Source organism: Panthera onca, chromosome B1 (genome assembly GCF_046562875.1).
Source record: "Panthera onca isolate mPanOnc1 chromosome B1, mPanOnc1 haplotype 2, whole genome shotgun sequence".
Taxonomy (NCBI): Eukaryota; Metazoa; Chordata; class Mammalia; order Carnivora; family Felidae; genus Panthera; species Panthera onca.
In genome coordinates, this window is record NC_138342.1 from 73,267,913 (window position 1) to 73,293,933 (window position 26,021).

Consider the following 26,021-nt stretch of genomic DNA (forward strand, 5'->3'; position numbering starts at 1 on the left):
TGAGAGTGAGAGAGAGAGGGAGGAAGGGAGGGAGAGAGAGGGAGCGTGTCAGGGAGGGGCAGAGAAAGACTGAGACACAGAATCTTAAGCAGGCTTCAGGCTCCAAGCTGTCAGCACAGAGCTCAACGCAGGCCGGAACCCACCAGCCATGAGATCATGACCTGAGTTGAAGTCGGACACTTAACCAACTGAGTCACGCAGGCTCCCCTTTCATGGCTTTTAAATCAACCAATACACTAAGGACTCCCAAATTCCATTTGTCTTTGATGTTTCTCCTAAGTTAACATTACTTTTAATTAACTGCTCCCTTGGCAACTCTACATGGCTGCTAATAAGCTTCTAAACTTAGTACATCCAAACCTGAGTTTATACTTTATCAGCAAAAAAGCATCTGTCAGTCCTTGAGTCTTCCCCAGATTAGCAGATGGCACCCACTTGCTCAAACTAATGTCTTAATCTACTTTATTTCTTCCCTTTCCTATATCTCCCACATCAAACTCACCATCAAGTGCAGTCAGTGCTACCTCCAAAATAAACTGGGATTCGTTCCCTTCTATGTACACAGCTACCCCCAAGTCATAACCATCATTGTTCACCTAAATTATTTCAGTCATCCTGCCTTCTACAAGGTTTGTATATGTAAATGGGATGATGTCACTCCTCTGTCAAGGTCTCATCATTATTCCTGGACTTTCTTTGCCATAACCTACACAGGCCTGCTTGATCCAACTTTTCCCTATTTCTCTAACCTCATCTCCTACCATCTGCCCTCTCCCTGACTATGCTTCAGCCACAATGGCCTTCTCTTCTCTTCTTCATATACTCCAGATCCCTTCCTACCTTCAAGTATTCACCCTTTATGTTTTCTATTTCTGGAATGCCTTTCCACCATTTTTTTAAAGCATGGCTGCGGCATTCTTATGCTTCAGCGTCTGTACCAGCCCCTGTCAACCACCAATCTACTCTCAGCTTCCAGGAGTTCAACTTTTTAAGATTTCCACATATATATGAGGTCATACAGTATCTACCTTTTTATGACTAGCTTATTTCATGTAGCATAATGTGCTCTGGGTTCATCCATGTTACCACAAATGTGAGGATTTCGTTCTTTTTTAATGACTGAAGAATATTCCATTGTAGATACATGCAACATATTTTATTTATCCATTCATCTATCAATGGACTTTTAAATTATTTCCACACCTTGGCTATTGTAAATAACACTACAATGAACATTGGAGTACAGATATCCCTTTGAGACACTAATTTCATTTCCCTGGATATGTACCCAGAAGTGGGATTGCTGGGTCATATGGTAGTTCTATTTTTATTTTTTGAAGAACCTGCACATTGTTTTCCAAAATGGCTAAACGAATTTACATTTCCATCAATGTAGTACAAGGGTTCCCTTTTTTTCACATTCTCACCTATACTTTTTATCTTTTTGATAATAGCCATTCTGACAGATGTGAAATAATATCTTGCCGTGGTTTTGCATTTCCTTGATGATTACTGATGTTGAGCAGCTTTTCATGTATCTATTAGCTATTTGTAGGTTTTCTTTGGAAAAATGTCTATTTGGGTCCTTTGCCTTTTTTTTTTTTCCTATTGAGTTACATGAGTTTTGTTTTTGTATTAACCTCTTATTGAGTATATGGTTTGCAAATATTCTCTCCCACTTTGTAGGCTGCCTGTTCATTTTGTTGATGGTTACCTTTGTTGTGCAGAATACTACAAAGTTTGTGTTTTAGTTTGATGTAGTCTCACTCATTTTTGCTTTTGTTATCTGTGCTTTTGGTGTCAGATTAAAAAAAAAATCATTGCCAAGTCCAATGTCAAGAAGATTTTCCCTTATGTCTTCTTCAACAAGTTTTATAGTTTCAGGTCTTATGTTTAAGCCCTTAATCCATTTTGAGTTATTTTTTTTTATGTATGATGTAAGATAAAGGTCCAATTTCATTCTTAGGCATGTAGATATCCAGTTTTCCTAGCATCATTTATTGAGGAGACTATCCTTTCTCCGTCAGGTGTTCTTGGTACCGTTGGGGAAGATCAGTTGACTGTAGAGGCATGGATTTCTATTTAGACTCTGGATTTTGTTCCATGGTCTATATGTTTACTCTTATGTCAGTATCATACAGTTTGATTACTATAGTGTGATGTTACTAGCTTTGCTCTTCTCATTCAAGATTGCTTTGGTCATTTGGGGATTTTCATGGTTCTGTATAAAATTTAGGACTGTATGTTTTTTCCTTCTATTTCTATAAATCATTAGGATTTTGACAGGGACTGTAATGAATCTGTGGATCACTTTGGGCAGTACAGACATTTTAACAATATTAATTTTTCTAATCCACGAACGTGGAATGTGTTTGCATTTATGTTGTCTTTATTTAAAAAAATTTTTTTTCATGTTTATTTATTTATTTTTGAGAGAGAGAGAGAGAGAGAGCGAGCGAGCGTGAGCAGGGGAGGGGCAGAGAGAGAGGGAGACACAGAATCCGAAGCAGGTTCCAGGCTCTGAGCTGTCCGCACAGGGCCTGACGCGGGGTTTGAACTCGTGAACTGCGAGATCATGACCTGAGCCGAAGTCGGATGCTTGCTTAATTGACAGAGCCACCCAGGCGCCCCTATTTATGTTGTCTTTAATTTATTCATCATTGTTTCACAATTCTTAGTGTATGAGTCTTTCACCCCTTTGGTTAAATTTATTCCTCAGTATTTTATTGTTTTTGTTGCTAACGTGAATGGGATGTTTTCCTGATTTCCTTTCAGATACCTTGTTGTTTGTGTACAGAAACATGACTTTTTTATGTTGATTTTGTTTCTTGCAACTTTCCTGAATTCATTTATTAGTTCTAACAGGTTTTGAGGGGCATGGTTTTTCGCGCTTTCTATATGTAAGACCATGCCATATGCAAACAGAGACCATTTCACTTCTTTTCAGATTTGATTCAATTTATCTATCTATCTATCTATCTATCTGGTTTAATTGTTCTGGCTAGGACTTCTGGTACTATGTTGAATTGAAGTGGGAAGAATGTCCATTCTTGCACCTGATTTTGGAGGGAAATCTTTAAGTATTTCCTCATTATGACACTACCTATGGGTTTGTCAGATATGGCCTTCATTATGTTGAAATAAGTTTCCTCTATACCTATTTTTAAAAGGGATTTCGTTATGAGTGTTTTAAGCGTTTGTTTCTGTTTTAAGTTTTTTAAGTGTTTAATCACGTTTTTTTCCTTTAATTTTGTTAATGTGATATATCGCATTGATTTGTTTACATTGAAATATTCCCGTATTCCAGGAATAAATCTCACTTGTTCGTGTTGAATGATCCTTTCATGTGCTGTTGAATTTGGTTTGCTAGTATTCTGCTGAGGACTTTTGCAACTATGTTCCTCATTGATACTGAGCTGTAGTTTTCTTTTCTTGCAGTGATGTTGTCTGGTGTAGTAGCAGGGTAATGCTGGCCTCATCACATGAGTTTGAAAGCATACCCTCTTCTGCTTATTGAAGAGTTTAAGAAGGATTAGTTTTTTGTTTTGTTTTGTTTTTTTCTGCATCTACTTTGACAATGAAGACCATTCTCAGCAGTCAAACTACCAACATTTCAGAAAATGCTGACATCACTCTGAAGTGTTACCTGAAGCATTGTTTTTGTGAAGATCCCCAGAGGAACCATGCAGGTGGACTTCAACCACATCAGTGTAGGACTCAGTCTTTTTGAAAAGAAAAAGAAGGGGTTCCAGTTTGACAAATGGTGGGAAAATAGAAAGGAACTAGCCACTATTTGTACTACCTGTAGCAATGTACAGAACATGATCAGGGTGGTACACTGGACTTCAATTCTAATATGAGGTCTGTGTATGCTCACTTTCCCATCAATGTCATTATTCAGGACAATGGTTCTCTTGCTGAATTCCAAAGTTTTATGGTCAAAAAATACATTCACAGGGTTTGGATGAGGACTGCCATGGCTTGTTTAGTATCTGAAGCCCAGAATGATGAGTTAATTCCTAAAGGAAACAACACTGAACTTGTATCAAATTTTTTCAGTAAGCCACAACAGGATATCATAAACAAGGATATCATAAAATTTTTGGATGGGATCTGTTTCTGAAAAAGGAACAGTTCAGCAAGCTGACCAGATCTAAGCTGTCCAGCTATAGAAACAGCAAGATGTCAGATGATACCTCTGACTTATTTGTGATGTTTTAAAGATGCAATAAAAGTTGTGTATTTTTAAAAAAAGAAGGCAGATTAGTATTAATTCTTCTTTGAAAGAAATCTGGTATTGAGGTTTTCATTGTTGTTGGAAGTTATTTGATTACTGAGCCAATCTCCATTTTTGTTTGTTCAGGTTTTCTGTTTCTTAATTCAGTTTTGATAGGCTGCATGTTCCTAGGAATTTATTCATTTCTTCTAGGGTATCCAATTTGTTCACATATAGTTGGTCATAGTAGTCCCTTAGGATCCTTTTCATTTTTTTTTTTTTAAATTTTTTTTTAACGTTCATTTATTTTTGAGACAGAGAGAGACAGAGCATGAAGGGGGGAGGGGCAGAGAGAGAAGGAGACACAGAATCAGAAGCAGGCTCCAGGCTCTGAGCCATCAGCCCAGAGACCGACGTGGGGCTTGAACTCACGGACCGCGAGATTGTGACCTGAGCCGAAGTCGGACGCTTAACCAACTGCGCCACCCAGGCGCCCCAGGATCCTTTTCATTTTTTTTTTTTTAATTTTTTTTTTCAACGTTTTTTATTTATTTTTGGGACAGAGAGAGACAGAGCATGAACGGGGGAGGGGCAGAGAGAGAGGGAGACACAGAATCGGAAACAGGCTCCAGGCTCCGAGCCATCAGCCCAGAACCTGACGCGGGGCTCGAACTCACGGACCGCGAGATTGTGACCTGGCTGAAGTCTGACGCTTAACCGACTGCGCCACCCAGGCGCCCCTCCTTTTCATTTTTGAGGTAGCTATTGTAATCTCTCCTCTTTCCTTCTAATTTTGAGTCTTCTTTCTTCTTTGTTAGTAAGTCTAGTTAAGGGGTTATTAATTTTTTAAATCTCTTCACACAAAACTCAGTTTTTTTTAAAAAAATATTTTAACGTTTATTTATTTTTGAGAGACAGAGATACAGCACGTGTTGGGGAGGGGCAGAGAGAGAAAGGGAGACACAAATCCGAAGCAGGCTCCAGGCTCTGAGCTGTCAGCACAGAGCCTGATGTGGGGCTTGAACCCACGACTGCAAGATCATGACCTGAGCCGAAGTTGGACGCTTAACCGACTGAGCCACCCAGATGTCCCACAAAACTTAGTTTTATTGATTTTTCTATCATTTTCTGTTATTTCTGCTCTAATCTTTATTATTTCTTTTCTTCTGCTAATTTTGGGTTTACTGTGTTCTTTTCCCAGTTCCGTGAGTTATAAAGTTAGGATGTTTGAGAAATTTGTTTTTTATGTCAGCATTTATCACAATAAATTTCCCTCCTAGCATCTTAAATGTTCCTCCTTCCTTTTTGTAGCATCATATAAGTTTTGGTGTGTTGTGTTTTTGTTTTAATTTGTCTTAAGATGCTTTTTAAATTCCCTTCTGATATCCTTTGTGACCCAGTGTTGTTTAATAGTGTACTGTTTTGTTTTCAACTATTTGTGAATACTCCCATTTTCCTACTGTTACTGATTTCTAATTTCATTCAACTAAAGTTGAAAAAGATACCCAGGATGATTTCAATCTTCTTAAATTTGTTAACTTTTGTATTGTCATCTAAGATGTAATCTACCCAGGAGAATGTTCTGTGTGCACTTGAGAAGAATGTATATTCTTCTGTTGTTGGGTAGAAACTCCTGAACATGTCTGTAAGGTCTATTTGGTCTATAGCATTCTTCAAGTCAACTGTTCATTAATTCTTGTCTAGTATTCTGTTATTGAACGTGGGGTTGAAGTCTTCCCAGTATTATTGTATTGCTGTCAATTTCTCTCCAGATCTGTAAGTATTTGCTTGATGTATTTAGGTCTTCAAATGTTGGGTACACTTATATTTATAATTGTTAAATCTTCCCACAGAACTGACCATTTTATCATTATGATATGATCTTCCTTGCCATAGAGATTTTTTGACTTAAAGTTTATTTTTTTCCTGATATAAATATAGTCACCTGGTTTCTTTTGGATACCATTTTCAGGGAATACTTTTTTTCCAGTCTTACATTTTCAACCTCTGTGTGCCCTTAAATCTAAAGTGAGACTTGGGGCACCTGGGTGGCTCAGTTGGTTGAGCATCTGACTCCTGACTTCAGCTCAGGTAATGATCTCTCACCATTCATGAGTTCAATCCCAGCATTGGGCTCTGTGCTGACAGTGCAGAGCCTGCTTGGGATTCTCTCTCTCCTTTCTCTCCCCCTCCTTCACTCGTTCACATGCATGCTCGCTCTCTAAAAATAAATAAACTTAAAAAAAAATAAAGTGAGACTCTTATGGAGAGCATATTGCTGGATATTGGTTTATTTTTTTTCAAGTTTTTATTTGAATTCCAGTTAGTTAACATATAGTGTAATATTAGTTTCAGGTATAGAATTTAGTGATTCATCACTTACATACAATATCCAGTGCTCATCACAACAAGTGCCCTCCTTAACACCCATCATCCATTTAGCCCATCCCCTCACCCACCTCCCCTTCAGCAACCCTGTTTGTTCTCTATAGTTAAGAGTCTGTTTATGATTTGCCTCTCCTTTTTTCCCACTAAGTTCATGTTTTGTTGCATAAATTCCACACGAGTGAAATTGTATGGTATTTGTCGTTTACTGACTTATTTCACCTAGCATAATACTCTCTAGTTCCATCCATGTCATTGCAAATGACAAGATTTCATTCTTTTTTATGGCTGAATAATATTCCATTGCATATATATACACCACATCTTCTTTATTGACTGATAAATGGATGTTGGTTTTTAAAAATCCATTCAGCCACGCTATTCCTTCTGGAGAGTTTAACCCATTTATATTTAAAGTAATTATTGATAGGTGAGGACTTATTGTGATTTTGCTCATTGTTTTGTTTTGCATTTGTTTTGTTCTGTTTTTCCACTCTTTCATTTGTTATTTAATTTTTTTGAAATGGTTTGCTTTGGTTCTTTTCTCATCTTCTGTGGAACTATTATAGGGTTACATTTTTTCATTGTGGTTATCTTGAAGTTGCCTAAAATATTTTTGCAGCTATAATAATCTATTTTATATTGATAACCATTTAACTTTAGTCACATAATTCCACACTTTTACCATCCTGACATACTTCGCTTTCTTGTGGTCAGAATTTGGTTCTTTTTAAATTGTGTGTCCATTAATAAATTTTTATTTTTTAATTTTTAGGATTAAAAGTAATTTACACATCACTATTATAATGTAACATTATTCTGCATTTGTCTATATTTTTACTTTTAGGGGCACCTGGGTGGCTCAGTCAGTTAAGCATCGACTTCAGCTCAAGTCATGATCTTACGGTTTGTGAGTTCGAGCCCTGTGTCGGGCTCTGTGCTGACAGCTGGGAGCCTGGAGCCTGCTTCAGATTCTGTTTCTCTCTCTCTCTCTTTCTCCCCCTCCCCTGCTCGTGCTCTCTCTCCTTCTCTCTCTCTCAAAAATAAACATTAAAAAATGTTTCATATATTTACTTTTACAGTGAGATTTATGCTTCTGCCTGTTGTACACCATACTTTTATTTCAGTTTGAAGATCTCTTTTTAGCATTTCTTTCAATGTAGGTCTGGTGGTGACAAACTTCCTCAGTTTTTGTTTATCTGGCTCAGTTTTTGTTTTGTTCCCTTGGTTTGTTATTTATTCTTAAGGGATAATTTTTCCAGCTATAGTATTTTTTTTTTGTTTTTTTTTTTTTCTTTTAGTGCTTTGAATATGTCAGTCTACCCTTTCCTTGCCTGTAAGGTTTATTCTGAGAAATCCACTAGTAAACTTATAGGGGGTGGAGGGCTATATGTGATGAGTCGTTTTTCTCTACTTTCAAATTCTTTGTCCTTTATTTTTTTTTAAAAATTTTTTTTTTTCAATGTTTTTTATTTTTTATTTTTGGGACAGAGAGAGACAGAGCATGAAAGGGGGAGGGGCAGAGAGAGAGGGAGACACAGAATCGGAAACAGGCTCCAGGCTCTGAGCCATCAGCCCAGAGCCTGACGCGGGGCTCGAACTCACGGACCGCGAGATCGTGACCTGGCTGAAGTCGGAGGCTTAACCGACTGCGCCACCCAGGCGCCCCTCTTTGTCCTTTATTTTTGACAGTTTGATTACAATGTGTCTCAGTATAGGTTTCTTTGGGTTGATCCCATTTGAAGTCCTTTGAACTTCATAAATCTGAATGCCCATTTCTCTCAAATTTGGAAACTTTCCAGCCTTTTTTTTTTTTTTAAATAGGCTTTCTACCCCCTTTTTTTTTTCACTCTTCTCTGGGACTTCTGTAATACACATATTGATTTACTTAATGTCTCATAAATCCTGTAGGCTCTCTTCATTCTTTTTCATTCTTTTTAATCTTGTGACTGGCTAATTTCAGATGACCTATATTTGAGTGTGCTGATTCTTTCTTCTGCTGGACTGAGTCTGCTGCTGAAGCTCCCTACTGCATTTTTTCATTTCACTCATTGTATTCTTTTGCTCCAGAATTTGAGTGGTAATTTTTATGATTTCTCTTTGTTGAACTTAATTTGTTCATGTATTGTTTTCTCAATTTCATTGAGTTATTTATCTGCATTCTCTTGTAGTTTGCTGAGCTTCTTTAAAACAATTATTTTGAATTGTCAGGCATTTCACAGATCTCCATTTCTTTGGGGGTCAGCTCCTGGGAATTTTCTGTGTTCCTTTGCTGCTGTCATGTTTCCTTGATTTTCCATGTTATTTATTTTCATATGTTGGTGTCTTCACTCAGCTGTTGTAAGCAACAGCAGAGACTATAGGGGTCCTCAAGACTGTGGTTGTTCATAGTGACAGTGAGGGCTGCTGGGGTCCTTTTGTTCTTTTTTACATCCACAGAGGGAAATCAAAGCCAAGAGGATCCTTGTTGGTAAAAAATGTGCTTTGGCCTGTAGAATAATCTGATGCAGGTAAAATGCTTTTGTCTACACTTATCTATGTGGCCATTCTTGGTTTTTGAGCTCCATTTAGTTGCTAGGTCTTCTTCATTGTACTCTGAAGCTTTCCCAGAGCTACTTTCATCCATTAGTGGTTGTCAGGTCATTGTTTTTGTGGGTGAACCAGGGCTGGGCCTCCTATACTGCCTTCTTGCTTATGTGCTCAGCTTTTGCTTTGTGTTCTGTGAAATACCCCATGTACTTCCAAACAAGTACTTTACTTTTCCTTTGTTTTTTAGTCTTATTTTAGCCACATTTCCTTTTTTATTGTTTGCAACCAAAGTACTTTAAGTTATGCAAATATTTACTACGGTGTCACTTATAGTGTCGTCACTCAGTAGAAAAATGTGTAATAAAATCTTGCAATAATGATGATGATAATCAAAATAGAATACTGGTTATCACTTACATAGTACTTACTATAGGCATGGCATTTTTCTAAGTGATTATATATTTATTTATGTTATCTTCACAATAACCTCTCATAACCCTATGAGATATATACTTTTGCTATCTAAATTAAAAAATATATATTTATTTTTACAGAGAGAAAGAGCACATGCATGAGTTGGGGAGGAGCAGAGAGAGAATCCCAAGCAGACTCCGTGCTGTCAGCACAGAGTCTGATGTGGGGCTTGATCTCACAAACCTTGAGATCATGACCTGGGCCAAAATCGAGTCAGATGCCTAACCAACTGATCCACCTCAGTGCCCCTATCTAAATTCCTTATAATATAGAAATTGATGTATTGAATGTAAAAGTAGCTTGTCCATAGTCACACACCTAATAAGTGGCAGAGCTGGAATTTGAAACTAAGCAGTCTGTCTCCAAAGGACTGCTATTAACTGTATAAAAGAATTCTGGAAGAATCCTTCCTATTGATCGGATAAGGAAATGTTGAAAGTTAGGTAATCCTGAAAGTAAATTACAACAGGACGATTTAAAAATGATACATAGAGACCCCTGGGTAGCTCAGTTGGCTGAGCATCTGACTTTTTTTTTTAATGTTTATTTATTTTTGAGAGAAAGAGAGCATGGGAGCAGGAAAGGGGCAGAGAAAGAGGGAGACACAGAATCCGAAGCAGGCTCCAGGCTCTGAGCTGTCAGCACAGAGCCTGATGTGGGGCCCAAACCCATGAACCGTGAGATCATGACCTGAGCCAAAGTCGGCCACTCAACCTACTGAGTCACCCAGGCACCCCATGAGCATCTGACTCTTGATTTCAGCCAGGTCATGATCCCAGGGTCATGGGATCAAGCCCCATGTCAAGCCTGCTTAAGATTCTCTTTCTTTCTCTGCCCCTCCCCACCATCTGGATGTATGTCCACTTTCTCTCAAAAAAAAAAAAAAAAAAAAAAAAAAGAAAAGAAAAATTAAAATTTTAAAAATGATACATATAAATAATACTTTTTTTTTTTTACTTGAAAACACCGAAATGTTCATTTATTTTCCAGTCTTTTGATGTGGGCATATTTTTGGGAATAGTCCAAGAGCTTGGAATTCCATACCTTTTTCCTTGTATAAACCACAATCATCATGTATCACCTATACAAAGTAAAAATGTAAACCTCTTAATCTTTATCAAGTCTTTCCAATGTATTCATCTTTCCTTTTGTAACAGAAATAATTCTTTGTGTACACCATACCATCTCCTCATTTCCTCTGTGTCCTCTCCTTAGGCACCAGGAAGACAACATTTCTAGTCTCTCTTACAGGTTGGGAGCAATATGACTGAATCTGCTCAATCGAATTTAAGAAGTGTTTTAAACCACTTCCAGGTGTAGTCAGAAACCTATCCCATATTCTAAACCTCTTCTTTTCCTGCTGAAGCAATTTTGGAGGAGGGTTTAGAAAAAATGGAGGAGGGCTGCTCAACTCACTGCACTACGAAGTGACTGAGAAATAACCTTGAATTATATTAATCCACTAAGATTTCAGAATCTCTTACAGAAGCTTGTATTAATTACTCTGAAACCATTTTCCTACAAATAGTTATAATGGCGTTAACATTGCATTTGTTTAATTAAATTATACAGGTACTATAAAGAATAAACTGGCATGAATAGTTTTGGGAAAAGACAAAACTTTTGATTAGCATAAAGTAAAACCAGTAATGAACAAGTATATGAGAGAATAGCTTATTAGCCACCAGCCTTCAGCGTTGCCATGGACAGCAGTCAGTAGGCTTTAAAAGCAAATGCAGAGAATTGATTAAACTGGCAAATCAGTTGGATAGAGTTCTGTTAAGCAAACTGTTATTGTGTACTCTAGAAATGTGAACCAGTACTAATTCCAAGAATAGTTACATGACTTTCCTAGTATAAATTTGAGTTAGCTTTTATTTAGGTGTACATGGTGCAATTCAATAGATGTTTTTGAGTAAATATAAGAAACTAGAGTAAGTGCTTTGGGAGACACAAGAATGTATGAGTTACTCTACAATTTTTAGAGAAAAAAATGAAGGATAAGTAAATAGGAGATCTTGTTCTAACCCTTGAAAAACCTATAATGCAATACAAGAGGAGGAAAGCAACTCACCCAATGCAAAATGCAAGACTTGTCCTAAAAGAAGGAGAAAGAAAGTGCCCTTAGACAATAGAGGAGATGGAGATTAACTGCACCTGGAGATGAGAGGGGGCTTCATTGAGCGAGTAGAATTTGAGACGTCTTAGGTTGGACTCCCACCTACCCAATTGAGAGTAGGCACTACAACAAGGATTGAGGGCAAGTAGTTCATTTGAGTGGTTCAGCAGGGAAATGGGTGACAACGGATGGAAGAAAAGAGCTAATAAAGGTGTCATTACCAAGCTAGTAGAGCTTCTGCAGTAGTTCTGAGACTCCAACTTGGAAAGCTCTGGGAAACACTTTAAAACACACACAACAGAATGATTCCAACCAAGGAGTAAAAGGAGCTGGGAATATAAACCTCCTGTTCCTCCAGTCATTAGTTAAGGGCTGCTCCTGGAGGTATATTCCTTTCTAGGCACTTGTGAGTCACAGAAATATAATTTCTATCTTCAACTGAAGAAAAGAGCAGAAATTTAGCACTAAAGCAAATTCAAGTAATCTTTTGAAAATCTGCAAATATGCAAGTGAATTTCCATTAACTGAGGGTCTCTACTTGCCAAATACACACAATATAATGATTTAAAATAGGCAACTTCTGAGATGTCAGATCCCAAATATTGTCATCTCACTGTAAGTCATTTAAAGGTTCTAGGGCACAATGTTTTCATAAGCAAAGCACTTTAGTCTGTCTTCTGTTAAATATTTTTCATAATAGGAAAGAAGGAATTTAACACCTGGCAGACATATCTCATCTATTCCAATGATTCCTGAGCTTTCTAGTGTTTATATGTGAACACTCTACAAAATGTCTGGGGAAAAGAAATTAACAGCAATATGAATTATAAACACGTGACTATGATCTAAAAGAGTCGCAGAACTACCCCAAACTAAACAGTAACTTGTAATTCTACTTTTATTACTTAATAACTTTTAATACTACTTTTATTACTTAATGCTTTACATTCATTGATAACCTAATCAGTTGCAGCTACTGGAAAGTGACTATTTGAATCATGCAAACAACATTCTATTATGCAATTTTATCTTTGTTTCTTAAACATCATTTACTATATTTTTTAGCCTTCAAATTCAGAACCAATATAAAAGGTACAGCTCACTGTCCAAAGAAAGGTCTTACCTGAATAAACCAGCAAATAAACTTTAAGTTATTGCTACCTCTGAGTTCCTAGGTGCTCAAAATGATAACATTTTGCTGAGTACTAGTCACTTTCACTATGTAAGTTCACCCACACATAAAGGTAACAGCCAAATTACAAAGCATTAGACAGCATAAACACCAAAACATTTTTTATTTCCTATTATGACTCCACTGCTTCCCAGTTTGGAGTATTCTTGAGGGGCTATAGAAGAGGTTAGGAGTAGTGAATGCATAAAGGACTAGAATCAGAACAGAAATCTTTCCTGACACCAAATTACTACAACACATACTGAGTGAATAAATGTGTAAATATTCATGGCATTGATATTCCAACTTAAACTAAGATTTTGGTTATTTCCATATTTGGCCTATAATGAGTACTTTGAGTTTAAAACTCAACTCTGTCATTTACTACTCTTGATCCTGAATCATCTACTCTTTAGACTTCCTCACATTCAAAGCAGAATTAAGTTCATTTACCTCATGGGGCTACTGTGAGAAGTACATGAGATAATATGTATAGAAAATTTTGTATAATATCTGACATAAATATCTCCCTTTTGTCCCTCTGTTCCTGCACTGGTTCTATGAGTTTGTTATAGACTAGAAGTTCCTTTAGGGACAGGGGCAGGTCTTGCTTATTTTCTGAGGAGGCTAACACTTAGAGTTTTGCACAGGGTAGGTAGGCATTTACTAAGAAAATAAGTGAACATTTGAAGTTAATTTGCTTAAACTGTAGCCCTAAATGAAAAATAAAGACACATGCAATTTTTTGAGCATGAAAAAGACGTGGGAAATAATTTCAGAAGTTTATGTAATCTATCAATTTATGTGACTTTTACTCTACAGGAACAAGACTGAACTTTGTAATCAAACTTGTCATACCACATTATTGATAAGTGAGTACTTCCCTCAAACTAATCACTATGAAAGGTTATTCTAATATTTTTCTTTTGCTTAAAAACATGTTTTTAGCTGTTTTGAGAGTTTGCTTATGAGTCACTCAGGAAAATCAGCATAATTATTTGATAGCCATATTTCAATTTTAAACACAAAAATTAATATTTAATCATAACTCCCCAACTTAGTGACCTGCTGTGGTTCAAAAGGACTACTGATTATTTCCTGTTATCAAATGAAGCATTAAAGTACAAAGATTTCCCAGTCCAATGATGACAATGTCCAATACAACGCATGAATGACATATGTTCTGAAGTCAATTTCAAAAGAAATTCCCCAAGGTATAATGAGCAATAGTGACACTGCCTAATAAAGACAGTCTCAGAAGATGTTTATGTGGAATACAGTGATACTCATCCAGAACCTCTAGATGCATATTTAACAACATATTAATCACATTATTTTGTGTATTATATATGAGGCCCATTAGCCCTATTAAACACATACAAATGTAATTTATTCACAAAGCATGCAAATAATATGTATATACTAGGCAGACCAGGCTCGCCTCCTTCCCAACTACATCAGTATCTGCCATCCTCTTGGGTAAATTCAGGGCCAATAAGAACAAACCATCAGTGTGTTTATTCATCATCTTTAACCATCTCCTTTCCAATGACTTTCTCTTCTCCACTTCAGTCACTCATTCTCATGAATACAACCTAAATCTTGTCGCCACTCCAGACTGCTCCACCTCTAAAATTACTGATATAAACATCTATTCTCTGTTCACAGCTTACCACTCTTCTAGCCTGCTTGCTCCCATCTCAAATATTCTCTGGCCTAACTAAGGTCACAAGTACCTCCTGTTGTGTTATCCTTTCATATCCTAACTCACCTGTCAGCTCTTCTCACCACTTTCACTATCATTACCCTGGCCCAAGCCACCAGCATTTCTTAATCAGGCTATTGTGATAAACTCCCAATGGGTCTCTCTTCTTCTGTTTATTCCTTTCAATAGTCTGTTCTCTGCCTAGTAGTTCCAGTAATCCTTTTAATATATAAGTCATGTCAGGGCACTCTTTTGTTCACCACTGTCTAATAAAATACTGTCAGGGTAAAAGTCAAAGTCCTTACCATGACCTTTAAGAGCATCCATGATCTGGTCTCCTGATGCCTCTTTGACCTCATTTCTTTAACTTTCTCCCTAGCTCAGTGTCATTCAACCATACTAGCCTTATCAATTCTGCTTTAACAGACAAAATAGGTATACTCCCACCTCAAGGCTCTGTACTCCTCTTCTTCCTGTATGGAAAGCTGTTCTCTCAAGTGTCTTCATGGCTTGCTCCTTCCTGCAAGTTTCTGTTCAAATGTCCCAATGTCAATGAAGCATTTTGACCGCCCTATTTAAATGAGCAAATGCCATTCCTCTACTTTACCAGTATTAGTTCTCCCTCTCCTTCCTTTTGTTCCACAGAATCTATCACCATCTGACATACTAATTTCTTATTTATTTCCTTATTTATTGTATTTTCATTAGAATATGAGCTTCATAAAGGCAGAGACTTGTCTATTGCTTACTATTGCCTAGAATAATGCTTTGCACATAGCAGGCACTCAGTAATTATTTAGATTTAATAAATTCAGCTTAGATTACATGGTGCATTACCTAAACCATATTTAAGCCACCAAATTTTGTGTATGTAAATATGTGGGTGATTAAGATAAGTCTTGAATATGAGGGAAAAACTCTTAAGTCTTGGATTTAGATCCTCCTATGAAGACAGACTACAGAATTACTCTGAAGCTAAAGATATTAAACTACAGCTGTTAGAGGTCTACTTGAAAGATAAGTTTCTCCTAACCTAGTTATTTAGAAATGCAGATTTGATCTTCCAGTTTGGCAAAATAAATGCATTTCTATTATGCTCCTTCCTTGAAACCTACCAAAACCAAAAACAGTGAAAAAGAGAAAAGAAAGCTGTACCTTAAAAAAGAAATGGCCATAACTATAAAGAACCAACTGTGAACATGACTTGCCAAATTCAGCAAAATGTGGATGAAAATGCCAAGAGCCAACATATATATTCTGAGACCTCCAACAGACAACAGTTTTCTCCAAATGTCACAGTCCTAAGAGGTCTATCCAAAATTCCTTTGATTGAAGTAGCTAGATTGGACATGCCCATACCATTGCAGAATCTGGAAAAACCTTATAGGGACCTTAGTTCACTCCCAGAATGAGAGAGAGAGAGAGAGAGAGAGAGAGAGAGAGAGAGAGAGAGAGAAGTTGAAGAACTGTCCTATAGATAAACCTTTTTCCTCATTTTGCCTTGGCTCTGGAGAGGCTTGTCTACAAGTGTGGTTGATGGATGTGTTGTACAAGCCATGATCAATTTTGTGGCACTGACCAGAGTCAGTTGAGTAGAAATAGATATTAAGCTACTCCCCTGAGAGCTTATTACAAACAGGCTGCACTGAAGAATGACACCAACTTCCTGCTTGCACCAAAGAGATAAAGGAAAAATCTAAAGTGCAACTTAAAATAAGTCCATCTTGTTCTTAAAACCTCTCATTATTCTCCCATTCCTGTGAGTGTTAACTCCACAGTTAAACTGCATACTAGTTCACTCGACTATGTAGCTCTTGTGCTACTTCCTATGGCCTGGCCAGAAACGTCTGCTCACCATTACACAAAGAATACATGACTTAAAGCATATCCTTCTGCCTGGAAGATTCTCTGCTTGCTTCCCTGTTCACGTCCTCTTCCCAGCAACTAATGGAAATCCCATTTTTCACAGAGCCACTTCAAAACTCTACTCTTCCATAAACTACTACTTTTAAAAAATAATTCATTTTCAGGGCACCTGGGTGGCTCAGACAGTGGAGCATCTGACTCTGGGTTTTGGCTCAAGTCTTGATCTCACAGTTTATGAATGCAAGCCCCACACTGGGTTCTATGCTGATGGTGCAGAGCCTGCTTGGGATTCTCTCTCTCTCTCTCTCTCTCTCTCTCAAAAATAAACATTAAAAAAATTCATTTTCAAAAAACATACCTGACTACACATATTAAATACCAAAATCACTTTTCTGTCCATTGAAGGGACAATCATATTCAATTCTTACTTTTCCAGATACAAGAGGATACTTAATATTACCATAATTAAACAAAAAAACCCTAAAATAGTGAATAGCAATAAATGTCTAGAGGCAGTAATTCTTTTGTCATGAGTAACACATCTGATTGTCAACTTTATTTTTTTTTGCTTTTGACTCTGTTTTCCTTCCATTATCAAGCTTGATTCTCTTTAGGGTAAAGAGAAGTAAGGAAATATAAAGGTGATGTAAACCTAACAATTTATTTTCAAGCTAAAAGTTATTGAAAACGTGCTATTTTTATTTCATTTAATCCTAAGAAAAACCAGTCAAAATTAGTGACTGTTGTCCTATTTTATAGATGAGGAAACTAAGGTTGAAGGAAAGACTGAATAATTTGCCCAAAGTCACACAAACTGGAAATTTTAATCCATTCTATCTTATTCTAGACTGGAGTTTTTAACTCTGTGCCCTAAGCTTATTGATAAATCTATCTACTGAAGTATCCTTGACTGGATCATTTCAAAGTAAGCCAAGGTCTTCAGCAATTACACTCTTTACAGTATCACTTGACCCCTCCCCTTCAACTTAATACTTTGCATTTCTATCCTATTTAACTGGTTTTGAAAATACTTTCCTAAGCATTAATGGTTTGAATCTCACAATAGAATCTATAGATTTTTTTTTTGCCATTTAAGATGGCAGAGATACTATAAATTACCCAGTCATATTGCTGAGTAGCCAGGTTATAAATACACACCCTCTTATTCTAATATCAGAGTGCTCTTTCCAGAACTGTTAAAAACTTTTAAAAGTATCTAGAGTACCTTTTCTCAAGATAGGACAGTCATGAAGTACTCAGTGAACTATCATGTTTTCAATTTTATTCAATTATTTTGAAAATAACTTAATATTACTTTCATATTATGTACAAATTGTGACCAGAGACATTATTTTCAGTAAAATGAATAGAGTCCATCTACTGAATGCAAGGAATTTTCAATGCCAGGCATTAAGCTCAATAGCTTGAAAACATGAGACCTGAAATGACATTGTTTCTACAATCACGTCAAAGACTTCTTAGTATATCAAATGTATGGGAAGGAGTGGTGGGAAGGAAGTGTGAATAAGCAGGGTGGGCTCAAATCATGAAAACTCCTGTTTGTTTTGCTAAGACTTAGATTTTATACTATAGGGATGGGTAAAGAAAACCCACTGAAGAATTCTGATACGGGATTGACCATGTTTGTATTTGCATGATAAAAAAGTAGCTCAGGCAGAAGAGGGAAGATGGGGTCACAGGACAGACTAGACTCAGGGAAAACAAGAAGACTGTTGTAACAGTCTCCCAAGGATCACTCAGACTGCAAATCTGGCTGATTATTAAAATTGCCAACGAAGCCTTTTAGAATGCAGGTTTTGAGGCCCCAGTATGAGTTTCTGACTCTAGGTTTGGGTAGCCAGGTGATTGTGATAATGAGCCAAGTGTAGAATACCCTTGCCTGGATGAGAGGCTATGAGGAAGTAGTAGTGAGCAGGGAGATACTGAAGAATTAACAGGTTTTAGTGATTGCTGGACATCAACCTGGAGCAGTTGTGTGGGTGGACGAAACCATTCATTAAGACAAGTGGAGCATTAGATCTTCAAGGACAAGAAAAGATGATCAGACAATCCATGGGACATGCAAGTGACCACTAGGCCCTAGTGACCACTAGGCAGTTAGATATTTATGTATGGTTTGCCAAGCACAGCTGTGCATTAAAGACTGAAGGATGACCTTAGGAAATAATAATGTTTAATTCTGACTGAGAATGAAGAGTCCTCAAAGGAGACTGAAGAAAGGTCAGGGGAAAAAAGAAGCAGACAAGAACCATTTAATATTCACTCAAATATTTAAAAGAGAAAATTTGATTTGGGGACAGTGTGACAGCTTGAAATTCCAAGTAAAGGCATCTTAATGACATATTGTGAGCAAAAGAGTGGGAGACAGATCAATGACAGCAAAAGGTTTATTTACTTAAGGCAGGAATATAGTATGATCAGGCTTTTATAAATTTTAGTTTTTTATTTTAGGGAGAGAGCACATGAGCAGGGGAGGGGGCAGAGGAAGAGAGAAAGAGAATCGTAAGTAAGCTCCATGCTCAGTGCAGAGCCTAACCGCACAACCCTGGGATCACAATGGGAGCTGAAATCAAGAGTCAGAAGCTCAATCAATGGAGCCACCCATGCGCCCCTGATCAGGCTTGCTTTTTAGCCACACAACTCTATCACTGGTAGGAAGGAGCTGGGAGGGGAGTGAGCCTGGAAGCAGGATAACAGTTTGAAACTGGGTGCCTGTGATAAGGTCCTATCTAAAGCAATTGTAATGGGTAGACAAGAGACACCCATTCCAAGAGACAGAAGATAGTATGAGTCCCTACGGGACTGGTAAAGACTAGAGGAGTTAAGGATAAACTAAGGATTCTAGTCTGGCAGGCTGGAGGCTGGGAAACTAGGGTTGGAGGGGATAAAACACAAAGTTTTGGGTGTGAGGCACCAGCATGGCATTTTCTAGATAGTGGGAAATACAGCTTTACTGCTGTTCTGACAGGACAGGCTTGAGTGATGGTTTCAAGGTCATCAGCAGTATGGTACCTAGAGTAAAAGACAGTTATTCAGGAGAATATGTACTTAATGAGTGTAAATGAGTCACAGTGGTGATTGTCAGGAGGGTCAGAATGTAGTACTCAGAATCAGATAGAATACTGCAGATACTGCCAGACCTACACCAAGAGCAGTGAGAACTACATTCTTTGTTCTGCATACTATTGGTCCATTCAGTGAATGAATCTTTGGTATTTTGGAACAATTACATCACACTGATATTTTGTACTGTGCTGGAAAATTAACTAACATCTGTGGATGATTTTCAAATTTAACGATTATTAATTTTGGTCTCCTCTGGGCTATATGTGTACAAATCATTTTACAAACCTAAGTACAGCACTTTCCAATTATAGCGATTGTATCAGGTATGATGCGTTTGGTGCAAGAAACAGAATGCTCTGCTAAAAGTAGTTTATATTTTAAGGACCTTTATTTCCCTCATGTAACTCAAAGTCCAGAGGTAGGCATGTTTGGGGCTGGTTCAGCACATCAGCAAGGATGAGGAATCTAGCCTCTTTCCTCCTTGGGCTGCTCACTTCAGTGTGCCAGTGATACAAAGGGCAAAGATGATGGCAACAGCTCCAAGCATCATACCTTCAGATGATAACATCTGAAAGCAGGATGAAAGAGATGGGCATCTTACTCAAAGGCCTGCTACCTTCTGTTCTTTGTAATTAAAAATTAAAAAAATAATTTACATTAATTAAAATGGATAAACCTTAAGTGTACAGTTGAATGAGTTTTGACAAATGCTTACACCCATATAACCCACATCCCTAATGAGATACAGAAAATTTTCATCACCCCTGGAGAGTACCCTTGGGCATTTTCCTAGTCAATCACAACCACCAGGGCTACTATACCCAGAGGAAAACCACAGCTCTGGTCTCTCCATTCTTTTTTTCTTTAGTTTATTTATTTTTGAGAGAGAGAAAGTACAAGTGAGGAAGAAGCAGAGAGAGAGGGAAAGAGAAAGAATATCAAGCAGGCTTTCACACTGTCAGCATAGAGCCTGATGAGCGGCTCTACTCATGAACCAGGAGATCATGACCTGAGCTGAAGTCAACCCTGACCTAAAGTCGGACCCTTACCCAACTGAGCCATCCAGGTGCTCCTTCAATCATTCTTTTTAATCAAGGATGACAATCTTTCCCAGAGGCCTTCTGCCCCCAACACACTTTGCCTTACATCTCCCTGGCCAGAACTATCTCAATCTTCCTTTAAGTCATAACTAACTTAAATCTTAAAGCTAAAGAGGATGGTAGTAAAAACCATTGTGACTCATTCACGGAACCCTTGGAACTGTGGGAGAGGCCCATGTGACCTGAGCACATTGCTGCAGGCCCAAATAAAATGCTCATTTGTTTGAAGCAAGAAAGAAGAGGGAAATGGTACTACACACACACACACACACACACACACACCGCACACACACACACACAGACATGCACACACAGACACGCACACATCATTCTGTTAGTCTACATACCCAGCCATCCAATATCTGAGCTATTTTTCCAGCTTTATTTTACTTGCAAATGTGCTAAGTATGGACTCATTTAAGTCAATGATTAAAATGCTGAAAATAACACAAACAAATGTAGAGACCTGCCCTACGTTAACACCAGTCCAAATTCAAAGTCCTTCATCCTGGTCCCATTGCAACCAAACTTACATTTGTCTTGGCCCCAAATCTCCCTAAAGCCCACAAGGATATTGTGAACTTCATTCAATCTTTTATGACTCTGTTCCCCACAATGGGGTACACAGAGGTATGTCGGTGGATACATTTAGTACTTCTTCCCCTTAAAAGCCCATTTCTATACCTTAGTAGTTTCCATGAGCCTAAGCTTATTCTCAGCTCACTTTATGTGTCTGTCATTCATGCATACTTATTACTACTTTTGTGCCGGTCTCTTCTTCTACATATCCTTCTAAAAGCTGAGCTCATGAGAATGACCAGAATAAGAACTTGTTTCTTTTAGTTACCTTCCAGTTTTCCAATTGTTTAGTACGTTGATGATTTCATTGTCAGCCTCCCATTTCCTTTCTAATCCAGTATGCTTTTGGTTTGTATCTAATATGTCCCTGATTTTAGGAATTAAAAAACTGCTTCCTAAACAATGTCCAAGTTTAGATAACTGATTATAGCTAGCATGTTCTTTATTTTTATGGACCCTAAAATGGCACTGGCATATTCCATTAAAATAATTTCTGCAACTTACATTTCGTCCTTACTGGCTGTAACTAGATTCAGAACATCATATTCCCTTGTAGCATAAGCTACCATCTGAGATGAGACTATAAGCAAGATCAGTAAAGAATGCACCAACTATTTTGCTTTAGCAGAGTGATGCTTCCACGGTATAGAAATGCAGTTTTCAAACATGATCTTTATCTGCCTCTAGGCCAGATCTGAAACTTGCATTAGGGGAGTAGCAGTCATACTCTTTATCTACCTAAGATACCTGTATTTGACTCCCACAGTACTACCAGTTTGTGTGTCTTATTATCTTGTACTCTCATACTAAGTTCTCCACTAGACTTAAATCTAGTAGCTCAATGAGTTCTAGAAAGGGACTCCTTCTATATATTTAAACAGGTGTTGTTTTACTTACACAGCATATAACCTCTTCTTGGCATATTCCAGTGAATATATATATATATATATATATATATATATATATATATATATCAGCAAGTTTGTCTTGCCTAGGAGATCATATTTTTCTATTATATTTTAGGCTTATCTGATTATCTTACAAGCTCTAGTTAAAAAGTACAAGTGCTAAAAAGTGTTAATCAGAGATACAGCTGTAGCAAAGTCAATAACTTTTTAATACTTTAAAAAGAGACCTTTGCAAAGTACTCTAGGAGACAGAGGAAGAAATTTAGGATGTATTTTTTTTCTATTTAAAAGAGAATTTATTTTAATTTTTTGGTAGCAAGACTGTATCTTCTTTCCGTATTTTCTCTGGTGAATCACGGACATATTTTCTCAGCTACTGTGTTGCCTCCAACTTACATTATTATTGTATCTCATCATTTTATCTATGTATTATTGTTCCCTTCTTTCAAAGTTTAAAGTTCTCTTTATCAGTTTGGCAAGATTCCAGATAGACGCATTCCTCTCAGATGTACTATAGTCCTTACAAGGAGTCTGGATAAGAAAACCTAGTTTTTGGTTTTCTTTTGCTTTTTTGGTAGAGTGCTACTTGATACTCATTACCTTTTATTTCTTCTTCAAAGTCATGTTCTCAACTGGAAGAAGGGATGAAAATACCTCTTCAATGACCAAAACAAGTGTCTTGGGTTTTATCAGTCATTGCCATGTAAATCAACAAGTATAATGCAGTCTGTAAAGGTGATAAGTCTCGGGAAATCTCCTAAGGGAACCTCCCATATCCATTCCATCATGATTTGCCTCAATATAAGTGAGAAAGAAATATGATCCCTCCCATGGAGGATTTGGCTTGGTTTATTGTCGGACTTTCTTTAGAGACCTACTTACATTTCCCTAATGTGTAAAGGATAGGTTATAAATTATCGGCCAATGTATAAAAAGATGGAGATAGTATTGTTAAGGATTCCTTTACAGCTTATAAAAATACTTTCCTTTACTGATGATAGTTGCCAGGGGATACATATGTGGGACTTAAAATCTGAAGGTGAACTTGAAAGTGTGCCAGACACAAGGGAAATAAAAAGACAGTAACATTATCTTCAGGAATTTGCCATCTACTCAGTAAGCTAGCACTCTTAACACAGCTATAAGCACATATCTCTGCTGTAACACCAGGCTTCCATAAAAATCAACCAGAGCACTGGGCCTACATAAGTGATTTTGAGATGACTTTACAGCGGCAGGGAAACATGAATTCACAATTATTCTCCAATCTTAGAAGAATATAGATCAGTTAAATACTTGACACAGAGATTATTTTCATAAACAAAATTCAATAAACACAGGAATAATAATCTAAGTTATACCCATGACATTTTTATGACAAAGAATGATCTATATAAAATGTCTTCCATTCAAAATATAAGCAATACTGAAGATTATATACCAAAGTTACTTACTTTTACTATGATAATCCTAGCCATGTTTTCACATCTCTGGTTATCATTTCCTGTATACTCTACTTCAAACAAGGTATCATAATTTTCTAGTAATTTAGCCATTATCTTGTTGCAGATGTCTTGTTCTTTCATGCCTTCAAGCCCAGGTGGCACCCTAGAAATAAGGAGAAAAAATGAGAGGACTTACTTTGTAAAAACAAAAATGCCAGTACAGTTGACTCAGGCATATATTTTAACATCTCCTGTATGATTGATCAGCCTTCTTAGAAGGACACATGGGATTTTCAACAAGCTATATGGTGACATGTATGATGTTGATGGGACAACTGGCAAATTCCCAAGATCTGCATCAGTAGCTTGTGCTGGCTGAATAAGAAAAGTACATGTTGTTTAGGAAGAAGGTACAGGTTAACATAGGTGCCATAATTGTGTATATTAGAAATTGCTACACATAAGGTAACATTTATATATAACAAATATATAATATTCACATATAACATTTATATATAATGATATAATATTTGTATAAATATATCATTTATAAAATGATAAAGAAATGTTATCAGAAAAAATATTTTATCATGACAGAAATTGCTACAGAAATAATAGCAACACAAAAAGATTGCTTAGATAACGCACAAAAGTACATAAAAATACGAATACTTCTGGAAAAAATACTGATACTATTGAAGCTGAGTGATGGGTATATGGAAAATGTGTTATACTACATACTATTCCCTCTTCTTTTGGGTATGTTTAAAAATTTCCATAATTAAAAAAATGTGAAAAAGATCTTCTGAATGCAGAAGACAGAATAAGGTAGCAAGACAAGGTACAGATTATGAATATCTCTTTAGTAACAGGGACAAATGACAGGGTTAGTAGTTAGAATCGATAAGAAAGTAAACTGAAAAAAAGAAAAGACAAAGGACAGGAGTTGAAAAACTCATAGAAGAAAACCGGACATCAATAATCTTATGCAAAGATACTTAATCTCATTTAATAACCAGTGAAATGCATTTAAAAAGCAACACTGAGACATCAATACCCATTTATATTAGTTTTCAGTGGCTTCTGTTACAAATTATCATACAATGTTGCTTAAAACGACAGAAATTTATTCTTTCATAGTTCTGGAGGCCAGCAGACTGCAATCAGTATCATTGGGCAGAAAGTAAACTACCAGCAGTGACACACTAGCTGGTAGCATTCCTTGCCTGTGATTTCAATCTTCAATCAAGGTCAGCATCTTAAAATTCTCTCTGTTTCATCTTCATATGGCCTTCTCTGTGTGTTGAGTCCAGAAACAAACCCACACTTTTATGGTCAATTAATCTATGATAAAGGAGCCAAGAATATAAATGGGGAAAGGATAGTTTCCTTTAATAAATGGTATTGGGAAAACTGAACAGCCATATGCAAAACAACGAAACTTGACCACTACCTCATACCATGCACAAAATCAACTTAAAATGGATTAAAGATCTGAACATAAGACTTGAAACCATAAAACTCTTATAATTTATATTTTGTAAACTGTAAACATGTGCTGCTTTTCATTAAAAATGATGGATGATTCAGAGAGCAGAACCAAAACCAAAACCAAAACAAAACTAAAAAACAATAGGGTGAGGTTGAAAACCATGGAGAAATATTTCCAGGACTTGAAACCTAGTCAAGAGATTCCCAGCATTAGATTAGATCCTGATATTAGAACTGCCATTGAGTCAAGCAGAAAGTAAAAGAAAAAAAAATTAAACTACATAAAAACAAATGAAAACAAAAACACAATTGTTCAAAAGCTTTGGGATACAGCAAAAGTGGTTCTAAGAGGGAAGTTTATAGAAATACAGGCCTACTTCAACAAGCAAAAAAAAATCTCAAACAGCCTAACATACCCATACATGCTAGAAAAAGAACAAACAAAACGTAAAACCAGCAGAAGGAAAAAAAAAATAAAGATTATAGGAGAAATAAGTGATATAGAAACTAAAAAAAGAATAGATCAATAAAACCAGGAGTTGGTTCTTTGAAAAAAAAAAAAAAACATTAAAATTGATAAACCTCTAGCCAGACTTATCAAGAATAAAAGAGAAAGGACCCAAATAAATAAAAGCACAAATGAGAGAGGCTAAACAACCAACACTCCAGAAAGGCAAAGGATTGTAAGAGAATATTATGAAAACCTATATGTCAACAAATTGGACAACCTAAAAGAAATGGGTAAATTCCTAGAAACATATAATCTCCCAAAAATGAAGAAGAAAAGAAAATTTGAACAGACCTATTATTACCAGAAAAGAAATTAAATCAGTAATCAAAAAACTCCCAACAAACAAAAGTCCAGGACCAGATGGCCTTACAGGCAAAATCTACCAAATATTTGTAGAGTTAATACCTATTCTTCTTAAACTATTACAAAGAATAG

The 26,021-nt window shown here is 36.7% G+C and overlaps 1 protein-coding gene and 1 pseudogene across 5 annotated transcripts in view; one reads left to right on the forward strand and one right to left on the reverse strand.

Moving 5' to 3' along the window:
- FAM13A (family with sequence similarity 13 member A) overlaps positions 1–26,021 on the reverse strand; it is a 368,680-nt gene that overhangs the window by 193,554 nt on the left and 149,105 nt on the right. For all 5 annotated transcript variants that reach the window (XM_078445913.2, XM_078445914.2, XM_078445911.2 and 2 more), the window contains exon 5: positions 23,594–23,747. In XM_078445913.2, coding sequence (XP_078302039.2) covers positions 23,594–23,747 — 154 coding nt within the window. The remainder of the gene's footprint in view (positions 1–23,593; positions 23,748–26,021) is intronic.
- On the forward strand, positions 3,341–4,229 carry LOC144616159 (large ribosomal subunit protein uL6 pseudogene; annotated as a pseudogene).